This window comes from Sceloporus undulatus, chromosome 3 (assembly GCF_019175285.1).
Source record: "Sceloporus undulatus isolate JIND9_A2432 ecotype Alabama chromosome 3, SceUnd_v1.1, whole genome shotgun sequence".
In the NCBI taxonomy this organism is placed as follows: domain Eukaryota; kingdom Metazoa; phylum Chordata; class Lepidosauria; order Squamata; family Phrynosomatidae; genus Sceloporus; species Sceloporus undulatus.
In genome coordinates, this window is record NC_056524.1 from 107,525,666 (window position 1) to 107,537,827 (window position 12,162).

Here is a 12,162-nt window from a genome sequence, read left to right on the forward strand (position 1 = left end):
AATCTAATGACATATTAACAGCTATATGATTTTTAGCTTTGCCTTAGAATAATAGCTTACTTTAATGAAGAACAGATTTCTCTACTGGTGCTTCATTTTGGTGATCTTTATTCAAGGTTTCAAATATAAATTACGACATTCTACACACACTACCAGAGCTAGCCTGATATTCACTGTTGCAGTTTGCAAAGGCACAATATTTGGTTGAGAAAGAAAAAAAAACCCTTTATAAGTAGATTGGTACAAACGTTCTTAACAACGAACAACCAAAGTTGAAAAGTTTTGAGGTAGCCATAATCATTCATACAATACAAGGTGTAGATAACTATATAATGAGTTTACTTGGAAGAGGAGTTGGTTTTGGTGATTGACTTAATTCTGGTTCCACTGAAAACTCTTTAGTAAAACTTTCTGATGAGGAAGATTCCGTTGTCATTGTAAAATTCTCTTCAGTGGAAACTGACTCTTCTGTAATGAGAAACAATACTTAAATTTCTACTTATAAAAAGTGTCCCACGAAACAGAAATGACATATAACAGCAGAGCTTGAGCAACAAGGGATATAATAGGGGTCCTTTTGCACACCTGCTTCTCTGTGGAATTTGCTCTTTTGGACCCTATCTACATGTCTCAAATAGGTGCTTTTGTTGGATGTCACATTTTTTTGAGCACTCACTGTGAAATGTACTGTATCTGCAAAAATGTCTTTTGCTTAAACAGTATATTCGTTGCAAATGTGATTACCGTGTAGTAGTATGTAAGCGCACAAGATGCTTTTACAGTACAAAGTATTCAGTTAAAAATGGAAGGCAACTGATCTCCTAGCTTTGCTGGAAGGAAAAAACACACTTGAAATCATTTATTTCCTCAAAACTTTTTGTAAGGATGCAAGAATCCATAAATCTGAGTGGTTTCAAGACCTCTCCAGATAAGCAATTGTTCATTCACTACTAGATTCAGGTGTTTCCTCCTGTAGGAAGTACTTCTTGAGGAGGTGGGATAGGCCTTCCCCAACGCTATAGTGCAATACACTAGTGTTGGTGGGGAAGGCCAGTCTTTCCATGACAAACAAGGTGATTGCAACTGGCAAATACTGTTTGGTATGGGGCCATGCCTTTGTCACACAGGCTTTCACAAATATGCTTGCCACATTACTGTCCATGAGTGAGTGATCTACTTTTGTGCAGCAAGATAGAATGAAACATCTCCCTTCCCTCCTTGATCTTGATGAAGAAAGAAGCTGATTTTGCTGAAAGAAAGCGGTCTAGCACTTTCCTCTCTTCACTAGTGTGTGCTATAGGAAAAGTCTTCCCCCCTTTTTATATTGTGCTGGAAAGTGCACAGAAAAAACAACAAGAGAACTGTGCATGACTTCCAAATGTCTCCAAGCCCAATGCAAGGTCATTTCTCTCCCAGCTTATCACACATCATATGCAATTGGAGATTGGTTTTCTGGGAGCTGCAAACATGGGTGGAACTTGCAGGCCAGACATCCTACTGCACAAGCATACATTTCCTAGCACAAGAGGGCTTCCCCTTCCCCCTTCTGCCATTGCACTCCTGCACCCTGCTTTTAGGGCTTCCCAAACATATGTGGAGGCTGCAGTGAGAAGTGTAGTCCGGTTTAGAAAGACTTGCCATATGGTAAAGAATAGATACAAACAGAGTTGGCAGCGTTATTTTGCAGGTGCACTGTTTAGGATATTAATTAATATTAATATTAATCCTGCATTTTTACAGAGCTTTTAAACAATCTACTTTTTGCTGCTGTTGAAACTTAGTAAAAAGACCCCACCTCACATCATTTTAGACATTAGAAATGCTACAATACACCACTCTGCTTTTTCCTACTCCTTTGTCCATCTCTCTCCCATCCATTTCTAAAGAGATTATCACATGAAGCTTCTACAGTGCAGCAATCACATTTCTGAAGCACATGGTAACACAGTGATATTAAAATAATCTCTATTGCACCTCCTTTCAATACCAGTATGGTGCTGCACATTCCTTCTGCACTGTACTGCTTCCGCTGCCTCCTTGTTCTTGTCAGACTTAGAGCATACAAATTCGTCTGGTGGCAGGGGCAGAGATTGGGTGGTGGTAGAGGGAGATGAGAGAACATACGGTGGTGGGGAAGAAATCAGGTGGTTGATGACAGTAAAAATAAAAATAGAAAGGCATGGCTTAGCTTGCTTGGGAAGAGGAAGGAGGAGAGAGGGGAAGAAGAGGAGAATCCTGCCTTCTCATGCCATGTGACAGTTATCTCTTCTATTTCTGAAACAGAAGAGATTATCACACGAGGAGGACTGGACACCTGTGCTATTGGGAGTTATTGTCAGGCTTTCCCCATCAATGGCAAGGTGTGTTTCAGAACTGAGTGAAGGATACGCTAGCAATGAGATGAAAGACAATGGCCTGTTACAGACAGGCCAAAATAAAGCTGCTTCGAGTCACTTTGGAGGTATGGTATTTCAATGATGCATGAGTCCTAAGAGTTTGGAAGCTTCACCAAAGCTGCACTCCAGTCCTTAGGACTGGAGCGTGGCTTTGGTGCGGCCTTTGGACTCTTAGGACGCATGTATCATTGAAATACCATACCTCCAAAGTGACTCGAAGCAGCTTCATTTTGGCTGTCTGTAACAGGCCAATATCATGCAGTAAAATACTACCCAATAATGCTACTACCTTGCTCTAGTCCTGCAATAGAAGCCTTGTATGATATTGTCCTAAGATGTTCCCATGTACTATTTCTGTATAAAAAACTGTATTAAAAAGCAAAACACATTTCTGGTAAATTAAATGAAATCACATTAATTTGAAGGTTTTCACAGCCGATGTCCATAGTTTCCTGAGTGTTTTTCAGGCTATATGGCCATGTTCTGGAAGAGATTTTCCTAAAGTTTCATCTGCATCTGTGGCTGGCACCTTCAGAGAGTGGTGATATGGAAGTGTGTGGGGTATATATACTTGTGTGATCCTTGGTTGGGAGGAAGAGATTTACATGTTAATGTCTGTGTTAGTTCATTGCTGAATGACAAGGCCTTAGAGTGGGAGAATACGTGTGTCTATTTCATTAGCAACCCACTGTCTGCAGGGAAACTTCCTGACCCTGGGTGGTGTCCATTTGCATGTTTTGAGTCTTAATTTTGGTGTTCTTCAAGAAACAGTACTAAAAAAAAAGCCCACAAAATGAGTCTAATATGTGGACTGAGAAGATCTGACCATGTTTTTTAATCATCTGAACAACATACACCCAAACATCCAATTACAAAGGAAAAAGAAAAGGAAGAAACATTACCATTTTGGGGTGTCCTGGTCATCCACAAACTGAATCAACAGTTGGGCCACATAGTATACAGAAAACCTACACGGACAGATGCCTACACAAGAACTCCAACCATCACCCAGGACCACTGATAGACAGTGCAAATAGGATCTGTGAACTCCTCTTCCTGGAAGCTTAATTGAAGCACCTAAACTGGGCTCTACAGCCTAATGGTTGCTCCAGCTCCGACATCAAAAGAGCTGTCAGACCCAGAAAAGAAAAACCTAGGAGTGAAGACAAACAACCACCCAAAGGGAAGGTATTTTTACAATACATCAAAGCAGTCATGGGCAGAATAGGAAAACTGATGAGGAAACACAACCTCTAAATGATCTACAGACCAACTGAGAAAATCGCAGCATTCAAACCCAAATCAAAGAACACGAGAGACACTGCAGACTAAGCCAGCCAGAAAAACTGGCAGTAGGAGAACGTGTCATAAACCACCCTGGGCATAAAATGATGTTTGTTAACATTGAAATACCAGCAATTACAAGGCCAGAATGCATAGGGAGGCCTGGACAGCTTCAACAGGAAAGAAGAAACACTGAAGGTAAACAAGGTTTGGCTATCAATCCTGAAGAACACAAAAATTAGGACTCAATACATGCAAAAAAACCCACCCAGGGTCAGGGGGTTTCCCCGCAGACAACGAATTGCTAATTAAATAGACAGACAGGCAAAACGTCAGGAATAAACCCTTCCAGAACACGGCCATATAGCTCAGAAAACTACATTAAATCACATTTAGGAGAACTTTTCCTTTCATATAACAATAAATCCTCAGATCCATGAATGAACTATTCTAGAATTCTGCCTGGCTCAGTGCTAGGGAATCATGGGAATTGTAGTGTTTTGTGGCACCAGAGTGCTCTGACAGAGAAGGTGAAATCTCTTACAAAACTACACTTCATGGAATTCCCTGGCATTGAGCCAAGGCAGCTCAAGTGGTCTCAAACTGGATTATTTCTGCATTATGATAAACTGGAAGAAAAACTTAAAATGTCATTATGTTTTTAGCCTTAATTAAAAATGCAGGTGTCTGGATATGAAGGATATATAACATCCCCTTTGTACTAGTAACAAAGATCTAGTACAAATCTTGTCATATAGTCATGCACACACATTTTTTGCTAGCCCCCTGGACCATGCAGAATCACCGAAGCATGCTGTGCTTATCCTGGCCAGCAAGGGGTGTGGGGTTTATCTGCATCAAACGTCTCTTGACCATGCCTTAAACTTAGGTTTAACATCTCCAGAAAAATCCAGTTCTGTAACCCTCCACTGACTTATTTCTTCTCCTAAAATGATTTTTAACATCCATGCCTGATGAAGAAGCCTTTGAGCTTCAAAACCTTGCATAAAATATTTTGTGTATTTTGGTTGGTCTAATAAAGATATCACCACAATGTGGGTTTTTTGTTTTGTTTTTATTTTGCTCTACATATTGCCCTGAATATTTTATTGACTTCTGGACATCAACAGCATTGGTAACTAATATATTACACACAGGTTTCTAAAACAATAAATGCTACTATGGTTACCATATTGATATAAACTGCACTCTTAAAGCCAGTTAACATTACCTGAATGTTTTTTTAACTCCTGCAGTATACTGTCCATTAATGAAGACTCAAGGTTATCATTAGGGTTGCCTGTTTGGAAAAAAACATAGATATAATGTTAAATCAGCCTTCATTACCAGACTGGGAAAGTTCAGGAAGAATGCAAATCAATGATTACACACAGGAGCTGCCTGGGGGTTGTGCTGGGCCTTCTTCCTAAGGCAGCCCTTTACTGGCCCAAATAGGAGCAGATCTTTTCCACTCCTATTGGGGCCAGCGGTGGAGTGCACCTTTGGGACCATGGTGTGTTTGCTGTGTTCCTGAGGCAAAGTCTTTCAGCTCAGTTTCCATTACAGCAGTCTTGCTACTAAACTTATAAGGACAGTTGTGTATACTCTCCACCAGCTGCTGCTTCTGGGCAAGTGGAAGATTACAGTGTAACATCCATTTATGGCTACATAGATAAATGAGATTAACAGCACAGTCTCAAGCAGGTTACCCTTAAGTATATTATTATTATTATTATTATTATTATTATTATTATTATTATTATTATTATTATTATTATTAACCTTTATTTATGAAGCATTGTAAATTTACACAGCGCTGTACATACAATCTTAATTAGACGGTTCCCTGCCCTCGGGCTTACAATCTAAAAAGACATGACACAAAAGGAGAAGGGAGTGGTGGAGGGAAAGGCTAAGAGGTCCAACAGTTCCTCTCTACCTCCGAGGCCTGGACCAAGGCAGATGGACTGGACTTATTTACTGAACTTATTTCCTAATAATCCTAATAATCATGTATAATAATTTCCTAATAATCATGCTTAGTGCCTAAAAGTTGTACCACATTACTATATAAACTAGCAATTCCCACTATAAAGTAAATTATTTTGGCTCTCATCTGACACAGTTGGCTAGGCTGTGCATGTCCTCTGTGGACAGAGACAACCTGGAAGCAGCAGTGATGTGTCGAAACCTTTTGTCCCAAGATATGTACTCCTGGATGGGACATATCTTGAGCCTATTGTGGCCAGGACAGCTGGCCGAGGATTTATACTACGCACAAGAGCAAAAAACAAATGAGGGTCCAGAAACATACATGGCTAGGAAAATGTTGCTTGCAAGAATAGCTCTCCCCTCCAAGGCTATGGATAAAGAGCTCATGGGTGAAATATATAGAGGACTTCATCCCAAGAGCAAGGAGTCTCTGGGATGCCAAATCAAGGAGTCAGATCTATTTGCGGGTTGGGAAACCTTTTCCCTGCACCTAAGATGGCTCTCTTCAAAATTTCATCTGATGTTGGCACAGAGACAAGAAAAGGCCCTAACCCAAAAGAAGAAACCTAGGGAAATTTCCCTTAAAAAACGCTTTTTAGGTCCATCTAAAAGCCCCACTCAGCCTTCTCTCATTCCCCAAAGAGAGATGGAAACACCAGAAGGCCTGCCTCACCATAGCAAGCAGAAATTGCCAGAGACCCCCCAGGGACTCCATTCCAAGACCCCCCTATACTACTAGCTGCTCTGCAAACCTCAGGAAAGCAAGCCCCCCTTGCCCAAACCAAAAGAAACATGTCTCACTTTCTTTTGGAAACACCTCTGCTACTGTTCGGACTACAGTCTGCAAACAGAGAGATCAGAACCATACCCCATATGAGCACTTTCAGGCCAAGAGAGTCAAACCCCCAGAAAACAGAGTATGGACTCAACCAAAAAACCCCAAGCTTTGGAAACCTTTCCAGCCAGACATGCCAGGGAAAGGGAACCTCAGAGGTCATCTTTCCCATCCCTGTGGATCAGATTGGAGTGGCACTGGGAGATGTGTTTCCTGGAAGAGACAAAAGCCCAGCTCCCTGGAAAAAACAGTGGAAATGGGTGACACAGTCTCAGCTTTAACCCAGCTCCTTGACCAAGAGGTGAGCTACACTATTTCAGCCTCAGCTTCCAGAACAAAGACCCCAGAAGGTACTTCTCGGAAAGGAATCATAGAAACTGCTCTTTGAGAAACACAAAACCCTGCAGGCATTTTAAGCATTGCAGAGAACATTTGTAAGTGTTGGGATCTTAGAAGACAGGGAGTTTTCCTTCCCCTCAATAAGTCCAGTTTATTCAGCAGTCTGTGTTTTTTGTATTTCTGCATTTTCCTTTGTGCCCATGAGGCACGTGGATAAGATCATTCAGTAGGAAATTCCAAATTGTGTAAGGACCCCCCCCCCTCTTCTTTTCCTGCTTTGCAAAATGGAGATTGAGAAATGTCTCACTATTTTCTGTTGCTGGCACTCTACATGTGCTCAGGCAGAATGACACTGTCTCAACTTTCTGTCTCTTCATTCTGTTTTCAGAGGATTCTGTATGCCTTTAGTTTGTTCTCTCCTGTTTAATTGTGGAAATGGTAAAGGGACAGGAGTTTCTAGGGTTTTTTTCTTGACTCAAATCTGTGTTAATTTTTCTATTTTGGTTGTGATAAAGCATAATTGAAATTCTCTTTGGATGCACAAATCTTACAGACAAAGAGAACATACCATTCTGTGGAATAAAATCAGTACTTAGAGCGTGCTTGGAAAACTATGTCTCCTTCTTCTAGTGGTCAGTTCAGCCTGCCCTTTGTCTCCTTAATGTGTTTGATTTGTCCAGGCTTGGCTGGAGAATTGCAACAGCTAGAGGCCAGAATGGGTGTTGTAGATCCTATTAATTGTTGCTTGTATTTGTTAATTTGCTTGTTTGTTTGGCTGTTTGTGATTTGTGAATCTCAAGACAGATTCCTTCTTTTGGTCCAAAGGTCTTTGCTGTATTGGTTTTTTGTTTTTGATAGGGATTAATTCCTGTTCTTGAGTGTCTTTTCCTTTCTGTTAAGCCTCATTTTGGTCAGCACAGTCTGTAAAAACTGTCTTGGCTAAAGTGGGGAAAAAAGTTTGTCTAGGTTGCTTTGTGTTCTCATGCTAAAGGACTACATATCCCATCTACCTTAAGTGTGGTACATGTTTAGAAACAGACTCTAGACCTGTTGCACCTAGAAATTGTTTGCTTGTCTGTCTGTTAGTGTGTCTGAATTTCTTGTACTCTTCCTCCATTTGTGTTGTTTTTTGCATCCTTCTTTCATACATTGTTTCCTAGGGAGAGCTTCTCACACCAGCACAGTCTATCTGTCCCTCTTACTCTTCATTTGGGTAAGATACAGAGGGATCCTTCTTCTCCTCTGCCTTGTCTTTTTGTTTTTGAGTTTAATCCTGTACTCCGTAAGTCTGCGTGCAGAAAAGGATTTGCAAAAACAGATTTCCCCATCTTTGCTAAAATTGGTATCCTACCTTCTTTACTAAAGTCTGCTATTGCCATTCTTCTATGTTCTTCCCTATGGACAGCCCTTTCTGTTTAAAGTTCAAAAAGGGGGGAGAGATTCTTTTTCTCTCTCCTACCCACTATTTTCCTATGTTCCTAACAATTTTCCTTGTTCTCTTCTGTGAGAGGGTAAGGCTATACAGCCTCACTATTGCCCTTTGTCTCGTCTAAGGTGTTGCTTCCTCTGCTTCTTTCTTTTTATACTCTTCACATGCTCAGCAAACTATGCAAGTTCAGTTTGTTCACAATACCCCCTGTCTTTTCTGAGTTCTCCAGTCCTCAAAGTAAAAGGCACATGCCTTACTTTTTCCTTTCAATCTCAGAAGGTACACCTTCTCAGTTCAAATGGTGCAAATATCCCAAATTTCTTTCTTGAATTTTGCCTATGCCTAGAAGTTAGAGGGACATAAAACGACCCTCATTCTCCTTTTTGACTGACCCCAATAGCCTTCTTCTACAAACAAAGGAAAGGGAGAATGTACCCCCCCCCAACCAAAACAATAAGGTTGTGAACCGGGCCATATCTATTATATTATTATTTGCCTGGAATCATTTAACTGCACTGTTTGATTATTTATTTCCAACACAGAAACATTTCTCTTCATTCTCCCTGCTGCTGTGACCCTTGATGTGATATTGACAGTTGCCAGAGCCAGCGTGGAAAGGACCAGCAACTCCCAGTCACTCGGGGAAGAGGGTGTGCAGCAGTGTCAACCCCAATAGGCACAGTATGGACATCAGCTAAGTATCTTAAACCTGCTTATGGCATCAAGGCCTTCAGAACCTAATACAGTGGTACCTCGGGTTACGAATGCGCCGCCTTACGAAATTTCCGGGTTACGAAAAAAATCCATTTAAAAAAACTGTTCCGGCTTTTTTGGGTTACGAAAAATTTTTTGGTGCTTTTCGGCGCTATTTCACACGAAATTGCGGCTTTTCCCCATTAGCGCCTATGGGTTTTCGGCTTGCGAAAGCTTTTCAGGTTACGAAAGCGGCGGCGGAACGAATTAATTTCGTAACCCGAGGTACCACTGTAGTTCAATCCAATCAACAATTTTACATGATGTTAAATGATGAACAACATGAACTTAGAAATACCATTCTGGACAATGGAGCAGCCATAGACTATTTACTTCTGCTATGTGAAGAAATCAAAAATATCTGCTGTATTAGTCCATAATTTTATGTTAACTATTGTACTTGGTTTATTATGTTTGACCAGTGAAGCCCTTTCAGCCCAGTGGTATCAAAGGAGAGATCAAAATGTTTGGGTAAAGAGATTTCATTTACATATGTCCATATTTTGTTGCCACCTGGATAGCTTTTTACTTGTAACAGTCAAACTTATAATTATCTGCCAGTTTATCTGATGGTACACAGTGCTGTCTGAGTAGACTTGTTCCTGTTCTCCAACACCCTTCTACCTTGGATGTTTCCAGGGTTCAAGGAGCAGTAACGCTCACCTCTGACTATGACTCTACAATACACCTCTATAGCCCAACTGAATACTTTTGCTGTGTGAAGACATCAAAATATGTGTTGTTTTAAATTGTCAGATAACTCTTGTTCCATTAATAATTTGATTGAAGAACTACATGATTTACCTGACTCAGGTCCACCAGAACATTGGATATTCTGGATTATGAAGCTGATCGATTTACTGTTTGCCAGATTTTCATTGGCTGAAACAGAATGTTGTATATGGCATTGTCTTTCTATGTATTATGATCTTATTGTCCTACAATGAATTCCTTCCTTGTATCAAATATTGCATGGGTGGTTTAATCCATCATTCTCATATGGCACTACCAGGCCTGGGATTATGAAATTAATTGGCCTTGAAAAAATAGAAAAAGGGGAAATGTATGGAATTCTTCCTGTACGTGTGGAGAGATTCTTCCTACGTGGTGAAAGACCTTGCGGCGCACCCATGAAAAGATGTGGAGCCCTCCGTCTATCAGATCAAAAGGAAGAATCTCCTGCTAGTTAGACATAAAGGTTAAATCTTACTCTTCCCCTCAGGAAACTATAAAGTTAACTATTACTAAGTACACAAACCCAAAGGTCAGGCACAGATGGTTAACCAGCCATGCTATGATTAATCAATTATCCTGCATTGATTACTTGTTTGTCTCTGTCTATAAAAGGAATGGATTTACCTAGTTGGTTGCCAAATTGGCCAAGTGTTGGTTCAGTTGTTCAGAGTCAATTAAACCGTTCATACCAAATGGCAGCAGGCTCTGTCTGGTTTCTCTACAGTGCTGCTGTGTGTTGAACTATGGGGTGAATATGTGGAACAGCATGTAAGTTTCATAGCTCTAGGTCATTCCCTTCTTGGTCAGCCTGCAAACCTTTCAACACTCACTTGTAGTATGGTATCCTTTGTATATCTTAAATTGTTGATGTAAACAAATAGGGTGATAAGATGCAGCCTTGCCTGACCTGCTTGCCAACTGGAAACTATTCCATTTTTCTCTATTCTCGCCTAGTAGTAGGCTCTTGTCCTGAGTATAGGTTATGCATCAGGACAATCAAATATTGTGACTCACCCATATCCTAATGAACAATCTAGTTTTTATGCTCTGTACAGTCAAATACTTTGCTATAATCAATAAAGCATTTCAATTTTCTTTTGAAATTATTTGGTGCACTCCACTATCTAACAACAATATGATCCTTAGTGCCTCTTTCTTTCCTGAACCCTCTTACATCTGGCATGTCTCACTCCATATATGGTAAATCTTTCTTGTAGAATCTGAGCATCACTTTGCTTGCCTGGAAAATTAATGCAATGGGCCTGTCTGGTGTTCCCTTTCTTGGAGAATGTATATGGAGCATTTCCAATCTGAGGTTCATTCAGGTGCTCTGACTGCAGCTTTGACTTCACTTTCTAAAATTGGAGGTTCTTCATACAGTACTGCCTCAAATGCATCTATCATCCTTTCATCTCTTTCATATAGTCCATGGGTGCATTGCTTCCATCATCTTTTTATGTCTGTTTGGTCATAAAATGTGTTCCCGTGATGATCATGGAGCATCCTCACTCTTGGTTTAAAATTCCCTTTGATTTCTCAAAGAGAAATAGATCTCTTGTTCTTCCTTTTTGTTGTCATCTTCTATTTCTTTGCAGTGAATTTTACAATAGTTCTCCCTGTCACTGTACACAAGTCATTCAATAGTTGTATTTAGGACTCTGACTCTATTTTCTGTCACCTTTTTATTTTGCTTCTTTAACTGCTTGAAGAGTTTTGACTGTCATCCGTTGAGATTTCTTTTTGGTTACTGATAGTGTCTTTTTGCATTCCTCTTTGACAATGTCCCTTTCTTCATTCTGGAGTTCATCTGGTTTCTGGTCAACTAGGCTTAATAATGCAAATCTGTTTTTCACAATATCTTCAAATTATTTGTTATTGTATGTTATAATCTTTCAGAAAACTACTGTATATACTCGACTATAAATTGGCGTCATGTATAAGTTGAGGGCAGGTTTTAGGCCCAAAATTATGGATTTTGCCATGACCCATGGATATGTCGAGAGTAAAGCTTGGAGGCTTTTTCAGTGTGCATATGTGTGCATGAGGCAAGAGGTAGTCTAATTGAGGCTCTTTGGTTCAGCATTTCAGCCTTTGTTTCAGTCTTTACTCCCCAGAGTGGGACTCTTGTTTGCTTCAATCAATCAATCAATCAATCAATCAATCAATCAATCACCCAGGACTCTTTCTGCTTGGCTCAATAGAGAGAAAAACTGCTCTCCCCACCGTATGGGGAAATCTGAAAGATCTGCTATCACATTACCATATTGACCCATAAATAAGTTAACCTGGGGTCAATTTTGGGGCATAATTTTTTTGACTTATAGATGAGTATATATGTAAATTGATTTACATCAAGTCTAAGTTCTGCATATCTTAAATTCCATTTACAGATGGTTTTT

At 40.2% G+C, this 12,162-nt stretch overlaps 1 protein-coding gene across 8 annotated transcripts in view; it reads right to left on the bottom strand.

Moving 5' to 3' along the window:
• The window catches only part of LOC121925492, a 42,025-nt gene that overhangs the window by 9,529 nt on the left and 20,334 nt on the right, over nt 1-12,162 (bottom strand). For all 8 annotated transcript variants that reach the window (XM_042457704.1, XM_042457702.1, XM_042457703.1 and 5 more), the window contains 2 exons: nt 4,912-4,980; nt 343-468 (listed from right to left, as the gene is read on the bottom strand). In XM_042457704.1, the coding sequence (XP_042313638.1) occupies nt 343-468; nt 4,912-4,980 (195 nt within the window). The remainder of the gene's footprint in view (nt 1-342; nt 469-4,911; nt 4,981-12,162) is intronic.